This window comes from Actinia tenebrosa, unplaced genomic scaffold (assembly GCF_029948245.1).
Source record: "Actinia tenebrosa isolate PJP-AT-01 unplaced genomic scaffold, QUT_ActTen_1.0 PGA_scaffold8__29_contigs__length_14323225, whole genome shotgun sequence".
Classification (NCBI taxonomy): Eukaryota; Metazoa; Cnidaria; class Anthozoa; order Actiniaria; family Actiniidae; genus Actinia; species Actinia tenebrosa.
This window is the reverse complement of record NW_028292585.1, coordinates 13229943-13244784: the sequence shown is the minus strand read 5'-3', so window position 1 is coordinate 13244784 and position 14842 is coordinate 13229943. Positions and strand designations below refer to the sequence as shown.

Sequence of the window (14842 nt, the reverse complement as noted above, 5' to 3'; positions counted from 1 at the left end):
GACTAGTCTTGATTGATTCAGTATGCCAAGAAGGAAAATTACACGTTTTTCACTGTGGGATAGAGAGGAAATATCAAGCTGCCGATGTTCGCTTCTAGATTATGAGCACACTCATTGTCCTTGTGGAGAATGCGATGGCGCACCCGTATCCCGATCAACAGAGTACAACCACTGGAAGATACAGCAAAGTTTACAAGAATTTGAAAATATGGATGATGGAAATGACGATTTTGGTTCTTGGTTTAGTTAACTTTACTGACATCGCATTATGGTTTAGCTTGTTGTTGCATGTTTTTGACTGTGCATCCTCGTTTTGTTCCAAATCACCGTTCATTTTAATTCAAGATATTACATGCTATTCGAATACAAAAATAAAACAAAATAAAAAAGAATTGTAATTTCATTTATTTTCTTCCTTTTGCCATTGTACACATACAGTGGCGTGGACAGTCCAAGGCCAACAGTACAGTCTGGAGAAAATGTAGATGATTTGCAAGGCAATGATGAAGTGTCAAGCATTTATGAAGAATGTAGTGTTGATGAAGTTGAAGGCACTGATGATGAATTCTCTCAAGCTTCACGAACCTCTGGAACTTCTAGAACTGAAGATATTGATCATGATGAAGAAAGGATAAAAACAGAAATCATATGTGCAATATTAAAAGCATTGATGCTAGTTGATCAGATGCAAGGGTCTCAAAATGACTTTGAAGATGTTCTGGACTTTGCTAGAGATCTTTACTGCAAGAGCAATGATGAAGTAAAATTGATATGGCCTAAAAACTGGAGCCAAACTGAGAAGCTGTTGAAGGATTGTGGCTATAAGGATCCAAAGGAACTGTACATTTGTCTGGATGATAGTCACTATGCCTCATGAGATGTCATGGAATCCCCTTCTGCTTCTTGCAGACACTGTGGTAAGAATGGTAGTATCAAATACTATTACCTTGGACTGTCTGATAAAATAGAGAGATGGTGTGCTGACCCTGCTATGTGTAAGAAGATGATGTCACATTGGGAAAATAAAGCCAACTGGATTGAGGGAGCTGGAGCAAATCCAGATGAACTAAGAGAAATATGGGATGGATCCAGATTCAATGAATTAAAGTGGTTTTGGGATAACAATATGGAATGGATGTTGCCATTTAAATGCACATTTTGTTTGTGTGTCATCAGTGTTGAACAAATAACATCATCTGTCCAATTCCAAGGATGTTACCAGGTGATCTGTAAGGAATGTGGAGTAAGACATCAATATAAGCCTAAATATGTTCATGGTGAGCCACGAAATATTGCACTTATTGGACACTGGGATGGGTGGCAACCTTTTGGATACCCTGGTGCCCACAGTTGTGGTAAGTGTGCATTCTGCTGTCTAATAATCATTAAAATGTTAAAATGAAATAGGTAAAGCGTGTACAAAGATACCTTAGCATATACATTGCATTTTGTAATATGTAAATTTAGTATAAATACATAGCCAGGTGATTATTGAAAATATTGTGCACTGATTGGTCAAGAAACTCAGATTATCACATGATAATCACCTCCAGCGATAATCCAAAATGGCAGCCAACCACTTTGTTGCTGTTACCTAATTTTAAAAGTCTCTTATCTTCTTTTTTTCCTTTTTTTGTTGTTGAAAGAATTGCCTGTGTATTACACTAAAACAATTATTCACCTCAGGTGCAGTGAATATCGGGAATAATGATCAGGAATCGACTTCGTTTCGGTTATTATTCCCCGATATTCACTTCGCATTCAGCAAATAATTGTTAGATATTACAATTATTAATTAATTATTCATGGCTCAATTAATTTTTTATCCATTTCTTAATTAGGGGCTATTGAAGTAGCAATAGCAAACATGACAAAAGAAGACAGATGGTCGACTGATGAAATCTATACTATTGGATTTGTGCCAAGTTACATTCTCCCCAAGAAGAGAGCATGCACTTTAGATCCTTTTCTTCATCCTCTTATAACTGAAGTTGAAAACATTTTTATTAATGGTTAGCAGATTATCATCATCAAAGCAGCTTGATTTGGAAGACAAAACATGATTAATATTTTAACCTTATGTTTTGTCCTCCAATTTGAGTTGCATTCCAAAATATTTCCCTCATTTTAGCAATGACACACAAAACATTCCATTGCAATACATGTATATATTGTTAAGTAAATGTGATTTGATTAATGGAATCCAATTAATGCATTTAGGTGTGAAGGTTTATTATGCTGGTGACTTTGAGGATCTTCCAAGTGGAAGGCTTCAGATACGCTGCCTTATTCTATGCTGGACAGGCGACCTTCCAGCAAAATGTGAAGTTGGAAAATTTATCTTTTGTGGACAGTTCCCTTGTAGGAGAGAGAAATTAAAGGGTAAGTTAGGCTTTTGAAATTGGTAATCCACTAAAAAAAGGATATTATTGAGGTATACATGGCTATTCTTTTATCAAAAGATATATACTTCATCAATATCAAACAACAAATGTAGCAGATTCTCTATGTTTTACAGGTACAAATCCTGGAGGTGGCAGTACTTATTATATTGGCAACAATAGGTATAGAGCACGATTTCCCTGTGAAAAACGTGACATTAAAAATGAGGCTGCCACAATGAAAAGCATTGAAGAGGAAGATAGACGTAGTGTACGAGCAACATTGGCCAAGGACTCTGGTTACACAGGCCTAAGTATTCTTCATCGGCTTCATAACCTATATGGATTTGATGTTATTCAGGATACTGTGAATGACATAATGCATATGCTGCCAATGAATGTTATTAAAACCCAAGTTGTTGATCTCATAAATGATGAAAAAATTGACAAAAAGGTGGTGGATGAGGAACTAAAATCATTTCCATGGACATCAGGTGACATACACCTACTTGCAAGAACACTGTCATACGAAAATAGAACATTAGTGATTTAGTGGGATAGGAATTATTAAAAAACAAAAGAAGAGCACTGAAGCTGAACTTTTTCTTTTGTCTTTTAATGTATTCCTTTCTCACTAAATTACTAATGTTCTAATATCGTATGACAACATTCTTGCAAGTAGGTGTATATATATACTAGTAAATGATAATTCATACTTCAAGTATACATATAAATTATCCTTCCTTCCTTCTTCTTTCCTTTCCTCCTTGTATGACTTTTTTTCTTTTCTTTCTTACTTCCTTTCTTTCTTTCATTTTTTAGAACTAAAGGATGGTAGAGTTCCAAATGGGTTTTCAAACCGATTGGGCTATTGGAAAGCTGAAGAGTATCAGAAATTTATGTTTCCAGCAGCAGAATTGATACTGCATGATTATCTTGAGCCAATTGACTTCCATCTGCTTTATCTTACAGCACGAATGGTAGAGCTAGTGTTTTACAAGAGGGATGGTTGGCAACTTGTAGACGTAGAAATTTTTAGAACTTTGGCAATGAGATACATGATTTTGATTGAAGAGTATAAGGGCCTTACCGCTTGCCTTGTAACTGCTCATGCCCTTCAGCATACAGCAGATGATGCCACCAGATTTTCTCGCCCAGACAATTACTGGTGTTTTGCCTATGAAAGAGCAGTCAAGAGATATGTTAAATGTCCCACCAATTTCAAGGGCATAGAAGTTACTTATGCTAAGAAAGAAACAAGGAGAGAAGTTTTAAAATTGCACAAGTCACAGTTAGGATTACAAGGGAATAATGATAATAAATTCCAGTTTTGCTTGGAAAAGGTATTTTAATAAATCTATTAAAAAAGTCAAATAAGTTATTTGACTTTTTTTAAATATTCTAAGTGTGTGTTAGAGTTTGCATAATTATCATTACATATAATTTAAATATGTTTCTAATTTTACATTTTTAGATGTGTGCAAAAAGCATGGAAGTTGCAAGATTCATTGTCAAAAGAATTAGAAATTTGGGACCTCAATATTCAGACAGCTGTCATAGAGGTGTACTTGTTGGTGGATTAAATAGAAATGATGTGCTACTCACAGAAGACATTCATCTCATTCTGGAATCGAAACAGAGAGATGTTTCCACAAATGAACATAATTATGCAGTATCTGAAGTGGCTTTCTCTTTCCGCAGTCTCCTCAAGCCAAAACAGTGTATTGCTAATCAAGGGTTACTCTACAGAGCTGGGGAAGCTGCTATAGTAGATGTTGCTGGAGAGGAAAATGTAGTTGAAATCAGTAGATTTCTTTGTGTTAAAATAGGGGAAGAATATGAAAAATTTGCTGAAGTAATAAAGTACACTTACGTTGAAAATGAGGATTCATCTTTATCACAAACTGACACTGGATATAACAAAGTTACCAAGTTGTTGCCAAATCGATTATTGTTTGTATTGGACATTGCAATTCTAAGAAAGGTTATACTCTATCCAAGAAACAATGGCCAGTACATTGTGGTTGATTATCAGAGAAGGAAACTGCCTGAATTTCCACTGATATTGCCCTTTTATCCAAGGAAAGATGACATGGTTTTAATAGAAGGAGATGATCCAGACCCATGGATTGCAAGAGTGGTTACAGCAGATGAAACACAGAAATCAGTGCGTGTTCTTTACTATGAATTTAGCAGAATTAGAGATGATGGTGGCAAAGTTTACAAGCCTCCTAGCAGGAGGTTACTCGACACTGTGTCTTGGGACTCAATTGTTCGTCTTGCTGATGGAGGGTGGTCTGGAAGTACTTGGGTGTGTTATTAAAAATATGTGAACTCAAGGTAACAGATGTTTGACATTTTGAAAAGTGGTCTAAATAAATCTAATGCTTTGATTTACTGCATCAATCTGTTTTAATTAAATGAATGATATGCAAATCTTAAGTGCACTGTAAAAATCTGCATCAGTGACACTGTCTGCATCAGCTAAGTTAAATTCACATTTAATGGAAATTGTTATTCAGAAAGTTTAACTCGTTTGGAAGTGGAGATGACCGATGAAAGTGGAATCAAAGTGCTTACCAAAAGCAAAAATTTGATAAATGAGGTTTAAAGGCCTTCATTTGCTTATTTCCCCTTATATTTTCTATAAAAAAGCCTGATAAAGCAACATTCTAAAACAAATGCAACAAAACATCATTGTATAATTGAAAATACCACTTCAAACAGGTATTTTATCATAGTACATCAGCTTCTAAACTGTAGTTTAAAAAGGTTTAGAATGTCAACCCAAAACAAAAATTGGGATCAAAATTCATATAGGAAAGTCTAGTTTTTGGCGCTTTTGCCATTATTGCTCATTATGGAAAAAATTTCCTCAAAATGGTAAGGTAATCATGAAAACTAATTAAATCATCATTGGATTACTGTAATCAAAAATTTAAAAACCAAAAATGGAAAATATAATAAAAACATGAATGTTTTTTGCTTAAATTTATGTTACCAAAGGAATTTACATTCATGGTTTTTAATCACTCTTGATATTTTGCTTTAAAAAGTATTAATGTTTTAACAACTTACATTAATGGTATCAGTCAAACTCATCATTACTATAATGGGAAATTTAAAAACCAAAAATGGAAAATATGATAAAAACATGAATGTTTTATGCTTAAAACATTTTATGTTTTCAAAGGAGTTTATTTGGACTATTTACATTTATGGTTTTTAATCCCTCTTGATATTTTGCTTTAAAAAACATTAATGTTTTAACAACTTAGATTAGTGGTATCAGTCAAACTCATCATTACTATAATGGGAAATTTAAAAACCAAAAATGGCAAATATAATAAAAACATGAATGTTTTATGCTTAAAACATTCATGTTACTAATAAAATTATTTTACATTCATGGTTTTTGTTTCCCATTTATGGTTTTCTTGTAAAATACATGAATGTTTTTTAAAAATAACATTAATGGTAAAATATTTGAGAATGGTTCTTAAAAATAATACAAACATTTTCCATTAATGTATATATTTATCAATGGTTTTATATTAAAAACCATTATGGTTTATGGAAAAATCATTCATGGTTTTTTCCTTTTTTTTCCTGTGGTTCACGACGTGCCTTGGCTAACACAATACCATGTAGATAAGCCTGCACGTCTAGTTTTAACCTTTAAAACTTGCTACCCATTCAGCTCATTACGAAAGGTCTAAATTGTCAAAAATGAAAGCAAAATTTTCTGACTTAAAGATATTTTTCCTGGAAAAAAACTAGCAGCAAGAAAAACTAGTTTAGGAAACCTGATTTCCTGTCTAATACGTTTTTATCTCACAAATAAACAAATCCAGAACAATAGGTGATGGCAAGACTCAAAATACTTACTTATTCGCTTCGTTGCCCGGTTGTCAAAATTTTATAGATTGGCTATTGAAAATGAGAAACTTATTAATTGAATCGTTACCGAATCTTGACTCACAAAGAATGTACCTCGATAAAGGAATTTTAAGATATAACTAGCTAAAAACTAGTGTGAAAGGAATTTTAGTCTTGTACAAAATTGAACGAATTTCAGGCAAATCCTTGGCTCGTCAAGGACTACAGCAAAACGATAACGCAACGTTCGAATTTTAACTTTCCAAACGTTTCATCTTCGTTATAAATAAGGATAAATCTTGATAAAAATAACGAATGCTTTCAAGACCCTTTGAAAAAAACATATAAAAATTTTGCCGATATGGGCAAATACTTACAAAGTGGCTTTCGTGAGATCTAAGAAACTATGTTTTTAGCTTGAATTGTCAAAATCGAACGAGATAATTATGCAAATGAGTCAGAAAATTTCCCCTGACTAATACACCTTTTGCTGTTCATTAACAGAAAATGTACATTCATTTGTGCCAATAGTTGTATCAATAACGTGTAATGTTCTTTCATCAACACCACAAGTAACATCATTAGCGTGGATCAACTTTCAATAACGACAATTGAATATGCGTGTACATTCATAGGCATCAATGGACAATCAATAGCGCGTTTGTACATTCATATGCGTGGAATGTATTTTCTTTTGCGCGAAATTCAACTTCAACTAACACCAAATGACAAACAATAGCATTTATGGACAATCATTTAACCAAAAGTGAAAATTCATTAGTGCTATTAGCATAACCATTGACAATCTATAACGCATTTGGACAATCATGAGGGTCAACGTTATATTCTATAGCGTGGTTCGACAAACATTTGCATGATTCGAATGAACAATAAGAGAAATAAAACAATCATTAGCGATTTTTGTTTTTATCACTTTAAAACATATAAAAAACTCAGGTAACTGCCTCCATAAAAGCGGCTGCGTAGGAGAATAGCAATTAGCTCACTTAAAGCAGCAATCAAAGACGACATCAGCAGTCCAGAGATCCAACAACATACGAACGATCGGGCTGAGGCAAGACGACAAGGGATTGCTCTAGGTCACTACAGAACGCAGTTGCTAATGGAAGGGTTCCAGAGAAATGTGGCAACTATCACTATCGCTAAATGTGGTCAGTGGTTCAGTTATATGCAAACGTATTTGCCACGATGTATAAATGGCGAAGAAATTAAAGGCTAAAATAAATAAATGATTGTTTTATTTCTCTTATTGTTCATTCGAATCATGCAAATGTTTGTCGAACCACGCTATAGAATATAACATTGACCCTCATGATTGTCCAAACGCGTTATAGATTGTCAATGATTATGCTAATAGTACTAATGAATTTTCACTTTTGGGTAAATGATTGTCCATAAAATGCTATTGTTTGTCATTTGGTGTTATTGAAGTTGAATTTCGCGCACAAGAAATTACAATCCGCGCATATGAATGTACAAACGCGCTATTGATTGTCCATTGATGTCTATGAATGTACACGCATATTTAATTGTCGTTATTGAAAGTTGATCCGCGCTAATGATGTTACTTGTGGTGTTGATGAAAGTACATTACACGTTATTGATACAACTATTGGCACAAATGAATGTACATTTTCTGTTAATGAACAGCAAAAGGTGTAATATAATATTTAGAAAAAATGTAGGTCGACCTTTAAAGGATTCAGTGGTTTTTAAAAGATTTACCTATTAACTGCTCCACCTATTCCAGTGTTCTGGACTCAAAGAGGCAGAGTGACAGTACTGCGTTACTTTATATGGGTTGTTTTGTTTGTAGACACGGCTAAAAAACCGCTGATTGGCTAATTTAAATCTCAACTGAGAGTGCGCAATATGGTTTACCGCTGATTTTATCGCAGGCGCTCTGACAAAATGGCGGACGAGGAAAGGATTCCTGTCGAGCATTTTTCCTTCCGAAAATCGCAGTTTTTATCTCAAACACCTTGATCATATGCCGTAGTTTATCAAGAAAACGATACAGACGAGTAACACGATGCCCGGTAGATGGTAAATTGTCAAGTTTTCAGTCTGATTCGGACAAAAACAAGTCATCGATAAGCTTACTTTGATAAAAAGACAAAGAAGGAATATAATTATTGTTTTCTTGTTCCAAGTCTATTTCAAGATTCTGAACTTGAAAAGCTCATCAGTTGTCAAGATAATCAAGTAAATATAGTCATGGATACTGTAAATTTTGAAATTCGTAATAAATTCGTGAACATGCTTTTACCCCGATTATGATGTAAAATACCTTACTTATAAATTCTGGTACTCGCAAATTTTCGACAAATTTCAATAACGTGAGGTAAAATCATAGATATGCTTTCGCTTGGGAATTTCCCAAACAAAAAACACAACGAAAAGCCAAAAAAAGCAACAACAACAATATCAATAAATTATTCAAACAGTTTCATAAGTTTCAAGGCGATTTTGAACACAGACTGAAGTTGCTGTTAAAAGGCTAGTTAAATCACCTCCTGGTTTACAATTAAATATTTTCATCACTATTAAAAGGAATTAAATGCAAATGAGAGTCTATATTAGGATATCTCCAGTCATATTACTTTCATTTCAGTTCAATAAGTTCATATATTATAAATGAAAAGAAAAAAACAACCCCATAATATTATAATATATTGATTATGTCCTGAGTGTGGATGTAAACTCCTTTGATTAAAAAGGGAAAATATTTTTGTTTAGTGCTATAGCTGTAAAGTGGGAGTAAGGTTGTGTATAACTGTGAGCTGTTGTATAGTTTGGTTCAGGTCTTGTTTTCTTTAAAAATCTTTATACAGGTGAATACCAAAACCAAAACAATGTTAAACAATGTCAAAAATGACTTTTTTCTCAATTTCTAGCTTTTCAAGGTTTTTTCAGTTGTATCCCAAACCTGCTATTTACATAGTAATGTATTTCTCTATATAAGCACTTTGCAGCATTGAAAATAGAAAAGTCTTTCTGAATTTTTTGTGTTAAGTCATTATGTGTAAAGGCCTTCACTATTTTGATTGCAGAGCCTTGCCAGTGTTTATTTTACAAAAGTAAAGAGCCAAAGAAGATAGATTTTCCATCTACCATGCATTTACAAATGTATATATATATAGTTTAAAAGGTATACTGTTGAGAAGACCATATAGAAAATAGAAATATATATATATAGAAAAATTCCTGAACTCAGTTTGGCAATTCTGAGGTTTTTCATGAAAATGTTCACTTGCAAAAAACCAATTATATATGTTCATGGTAGCAGCTAGATATTTATTCTTTACAATGCTTCATAAGTATACCTTATGTATTAATCTTAAAATTCCATTGTTTTGGTATATAAGATCAGTAGATTAGATGTATCTTGGGAGTGTGGTTATATCCTAGTCAAATTTAAAATTTAAAACTTAAAAAATTTAAAACTTTAAAATGGAAGTATACATTTTGTGTGACTCTAAGTCAATGTTATTTCTTTTCAGTCCCAGTTTTTATTTCTTGAAACAGCTCATATATTGACTATATATTAAGCTCTTTTGGAATAGATCATTGGTTAACTACAGAAGTGAGATATAATTGTGTTCATTTATTATATTTGTCAGAATGATGATATCATTTGGAATAAATAGAAAAAAGAGTTACAGTCACCTTTCACAATGCATTAATCAGTTTTGATTGCATAAAGTATTACAGTTTACCAGAGGCTAAAAAAGGAGACTTTCTTTTTTTAAAAATGGTTTACTTTCAAAACAAAACAAACAAAAATAAACCCTGAAACAACTCTGGGCTGATCTAAGTCAAGGCATGGCTAACTCACAGATGGAACCCTGAAACAACCTCTGGGCTGATCTAAGTCAGGGCACGGCTAACTGACAGATTGAACCCTGAAACAACCTCTGGGCTGATCTAAGTCAGGGCATGGCTAACTGACAGATTGAACCCTGAAACAACCTCTGGGCTGATCTAAGTCAAGGCACGGCTAACTCACAGATGAACCCTGAAACAACCTCTGGGCTGATCTAAGTCAGGGCACGGCTAACTCACAGATTTTTTGTTTTTCAGGCAATCTGTACAGAGGCAGGCCTGATGGCTCTTCGAGAGAGAAGAATGAAGGTCACCAATGAAGACTTCAAGAAATCAAAAGAAAATGTGTTGTACCGAAAGAACGAAGGAACTCCTGAGGGTCTTTATCTGTAACCTTGTGGAAATGTAAACGTGCAAGTATCATGGCAATATTGAAATACAGCGACCAATTTAAATAATTATTGTTCAGCACTGACTAGTGACTGACTAGTCTAGTGTTCACATGGAAACGTAAAAGCGTTTTCACATGTATGAGAGGCTAGTCAGTGAAGAACAATAGTTATTCAAATTGGTCACTATATTTCAATTCGGTTTACAACCAACCATAAAACTGTTAACTTTTGTGAACACAGTGAAAAATAAATAAAAACCTTTGAAAACATTTTGCAAGCAGCTGCACAACTTTATTAATTTTCTAGAACTTGGAAAGACTCGTTTGTAGTTTCGAATTCATCTTTTGAGTCTTTTTATGTCTCTTGAAATACTACATCATGTACGTTGTAAATAAAAGAAACAAGTTGTCACTGGTGTCATAAATGATCAAAAAATCTATAAAAATTATTCGAAAATCTTATTTTTCTTGGAGTCCATGGTATTGTCATAGCTAATGACAGATAAAGCAAGTGTTCTTCACTCATATCTAGTAACCATTGATAAGGCAAATAATATAAATGATTTACAAGCTAGATGCAGTAGCAAGATTATGGAGAAGGGAAAATGAAATAAAAAGAAAGAAATAACAGCCCTTAGGAATGAAAGTAGCAAACTTAATGCGAACAAAAACTAATTTTTGAATGTGAACTTACTTCATTCCAAGCTTCAATTATGATGAATTTGGATTTTTTTTAACTTGACTTTCCCAGAACCCCCATGTGTGCAAACGATGTTATGATCTTTTTTGACCAAAATTCTTATGGATTGTCATAAAAGCAATAACTAAAATTAGATATACCAGTAATTATTTTCACATATAGTGGCTTGAAAATTCATACCCTTGAACTTGAACTTCTAATCATACAAATTCCTGTCTATAATATAAAAAAATTAGCTAATCATTTGTGTATATTCAGCGCGTCAGTCCATGTAAGTTATGAAGGTTTTTGTGGCCTTTATGATGTTGGAATGGTAGCTGTTGTGCTGTAGCTTTCAGCTCTTCCATCTTTGTAGAGAAAGCCGGCAGTCTTGAAAAAAAAAAGATAGTGGAAATAAGCAGGAGCAGATCCAATCAGAGAGGAAAGGGCCGTAAAAGGTCAGGAGCATTGGCAGAGCCAAGGGGGCTACCCCCATCTTTGGGGCAACAAAATGACAGCTTTTTAGAATGCATACAGTAGTAATTTCAATTTTATTTTTTAGTAAAAAGAAAAAGTAAAAGGTAATGCCTGGTTTTTTGTTGTCGTTTCTTTCTGTAAAAAGAAAACGTAATGCTGGGTGTTTTTGGTTCAGTGTTTTGTGAGGTACCATTAGAAGAAACCTCGCTGACTATGTAACTGTCTTCTTGATCATATCTTGTATACGAAATGAAGCTATAGGACATCTGGGAACAGCCTCAAAAGAAATTTTGAAAACAGGGTTTCCAGAAAATGGTATTTCTTCACAAAGATCTTTATTTCCTGGACAAACTGGAAATGTTTTTGGTGGCAAATAAATTTACCTGGTCGTCTGTGTTTGATCGGTATCGACGTCTCCTTTTCTTTACCTGATAAGAAAGATGATATTATTAGTTATTGGATTACTCTTAATTTGTTATGTTAAATTATGATGTCTTGTCATGAATAAAATACCCTTGACATGCAAAAATCATGCAAGGTTTTCTGCCCACATTTCTGTTGTGAAACCCCTCCATTATCTTAACTCATCATGAATGGCTTTGACCTCATCAAAAAGCTTGCAAACATTAACTTTTTGATGGCCTTTATTGAATTTGCTGAAGTGACCACAAAACAATGACTCCATAGTAGAGTGACCACAGTAAATCCGTGAAACTTTAGAGCACAATTTCATGCAAATTCCATTGTTTTCTATTGTTTAACTAGCACTATTTTGTACTATTTAGTAATTAGTGTTTCACGGATTTACTGTGGTCAATCTAAGGTTGGACTTATTGTATGCGTTCTTACATAACTGTATTTTATCAAGTCCATCCTTAACTTGAAGCCATTGTTTTGTGGTTACTTAAGTGTATTATTTTGAAAAACTTGGATCTATCAAATGGTTAAGTAACCTTTTTCTGAGAGCAAACATGGTGCATTGTGGTCTAGCGTTGGTACAAACATTTTGTTCATTGTGCCTTATAATACAGTGTTTTGTTTTTGCCAAAGCTAGACCACAATGCATACTGCTTTATATCGAACTCGGAAAAGGCCTATGGAGGCTTTGCACAATGGAACAAACAATGGAATCTGATTTACATGAGAAAGAATTCGGTCTCCCAGTGGGAAAAGACTATTGTTGTGCCTCCTGTCATGGCTGATATCACGTGATGGTGCAAAGCCTCTATAAGAGACATCATTACTGTTGAAATACTTACAATTACGACAACAATAGCGATAACAATGACAGTCAAGGCGATGAAAATACAAATCAGTGCAATAGGTGTTGCACCAAGACTGCTGCCTTTCGAGGGTTTATCTTCTGTCAGGTAGTTGGACGTCACCTGGACTTGCTGGGGGCTGGCAACAAATTTGGTACCAGCATAATTCACCACGATGTCTTCTCGACGAACCTGGTACATTTATGACAAAAGTCAAAAGGAGTACAACATATAAAAGAAGAAAAACGTATAGCATCATTAATTGCTGGGATTCACTTTATTTCATCCTTGGTTTCTCTCTGACCCCTACCCCCTGGAAATTTTCAATTTCCACCATGGTGGGGAAACACACATCTGGAAATACACATCCCAAGATTTTAATAGAACTTTCTGGTTGATAGCACAGTGGTCAGTGTTTGACCAACGTCCATTTGAAGCAAATAATGAGATGTACAGTTACCACATCAAGTAATTTTCCATAATAAGATCAGTACCTCTGGTAATAGGGGGGGGAGGGAAGGGGGGAGGGAAGAGGGTAGTGCACACTGCCCTACACCCCTCCCCTAGATATCCCCTGGTTCATGTAAAGTTATTTTGCATGTCTTGCCTCATCATAAGTGTGTTGTGCAAAGTCACTGATGTCCTTTCCTCCGCTAGCAGGAACAACATAAAACTCTACAATAATACTTCCACTTGTGACCTGCAGGAAAACAATATCAATAAGATGAGCAGTGCGGATTTAGGGGTGGTTCCGTGGGTTCCATGGAACCCCCATTTTGTGAGTTCTAGTGAAGCCGAAACCAATCATGTTCTTTATGCTCATTATAATGAAATTGGAACACCCTTTGTGGAACCAATCTTACCAGGTTTTTCTATGCGGTGGCCATTTTGGAACCCCCTTTTCAAAATCCTGGATTTTATTCTAGAAAATTGTACTACTAAGATTAAAATATGTGGGTCATTGTTCAAGTGATTATCAGGGCTTGGTCAATCAGAACACTTCAGTTGCTATCGACCTCATCGGCTTGGGCTTAAAGTTGTCCCTTTTCAGACCATGTGCCATTTCCTTGATAATGATTATTTCTTTGTATAACCGTTGTGCACAAGACACATGAATATGGATACAACTCAAACAAATCCTTTTATTCTCAAAGGAATGACACGTGGTCTGAAATGGGAAAACATTATGCCCAAGCCGAGTAGATCTATCAAAATCAATGACTTACGGAAAGTTCAACTATTTGTTCTTCTTTGATACCAAGTCGTTGAGAAAGCTGGCTCTTCAGTACCCTAAAGAATATAAGAGGCATCCAATTCACCTAGATAGATGTAGAATTCTCATGCCGATAAGGCAGTTTTGTCGCGCGACTCGGGCGGCGATTTCAATGGCGATTTTATCGCAACCCTAATAAATCGCACGTGTAAACGCTCGACCATTTAATGTTGATTCTAAGGCGATAGATCGAAGCCTAGTCGCCATTCAAACATGCCTGGAGTTTAGTACAACCCTCGGTGATTTTCAATTGAATGTAACCATGTTCGAAGTGGAGGCGACTTGGCTGGGATCTGTCGCCGTCAAATCGCAAAGAAAAAACAATCGCGGAGCGTTTGCAACCTCGGAATGGGTAATTGCGCCTGTGTCTACTTTTTGACTCTGGTACAAAATAGAATAATACAAATACGGAAGCAATAACGGCTTACGTTATGAAGTCTTTGAGAGAATTGTTGACCAACTGGAAGTCGTTTTTGAATGTAAGTTTGACGTGAACTTTGCTAAAGAAAGTAAAAAAAAGTCATTAGTTTGGAAATGCTTTTGTCAGTTTTCGAACTGTACTTCGTTTTTTTCACAGTGACCGTTCCATCATGTATTTTATGCATTATTTAAAAACTTACGTAATTTCCAGCTCTGTGTTGTTTAAAGAAGCAA

The 14842-nt window shown here is 34.7% G+C and overlaps 3 protein-coding genes across 5 annotated transcripts in view; 1 reads left to right on the top strand and 2 right to left on the bottom strand.

Annotated features, from left to right (window-relative positions):
* Positions 1 to 14842, bottom strand: part of LOC116299338 (thyroglobulin-like) — a 57409-nt gene that overhangs the window by 24159 nt on the left and 18408 nt on the right. The window contains exon 1 of one of the 3 annotated variants that reach the window (XM_089040948.1): positions 8007 to 8079. The exons of 1 other annotated variant lie outside the window; for it this stretch is intronic. The gene's annotated coding sequence lies outside the window, so the exon portion shown is untranslated. Of the gene's footprint in view, positions 1 to 6269; positions 6289 to 8006; positions 8080 to 14842 lie in introns of those variants that run through there. One more of the 3 variants, XM_089040949.1, reaches the window with a different exon arrangement.
* LOC148905238 (uncharacterized) lies at positions 837 to 10767 on the top strand. The gene is made up of 7 exons (XM_089024360.1): positions 837 to 1355; positions 1842 to 2012; positions 2221 to 2382; positions 2519 to 2875; positions 3204 to 3724; positions 3856 to 4721; positions 10365 to 10767. The coding sequence occupies exons 1-6, from the start codon at positions 884 to 886 to the stop codon at positions 4702 to 4704; spliced, it is 2532 nt and encodes an 843-aa protein (XP_088880486.1). The 5' UTR covers positions 837 to 883; the 3' UTR covers positions 4705 to 4721; positions 10365 to 10767.
* The window catches only part of LOC116299336 (thyroglobulin), a 22587-nt gene continuing 18508 nt past the window's right edge, over positions 10764 to 14842 (bottom strand). Inside the window, exons 23-29 of the mRNA XM_089040947.1 lie at positions 14809 to 14821; positions 14617 to 14688; positions 14142 to 14205; positions 13523 to 13615; positions 12913 to 13107; positions 12037 to 12081; positions 10764 to 11566 (exon numbers count right to left, since the gene is read on the bottom strand). Of these exons, the coding sequence (XP_088897073.1) occupies positions 11495 to 11566; positions 12037 to 12081; positions 12913 to 13107; positions 13523 to 13615; positions 14142 to 14205; positions 14617 to 14688; positions 14809 to 14821 (554 nt within the window). The 3' untranslated portion in view covers positions 10764 to 11494. The remainder of the gene's footprint in view (positions 11567 to 12036; positions 12082 to 12912; positions 13108 to 13522; positions 13616 to 14141; positions 14206 to 14616; positions 14689 to 14808; positions 14822 to 14842) is intronic.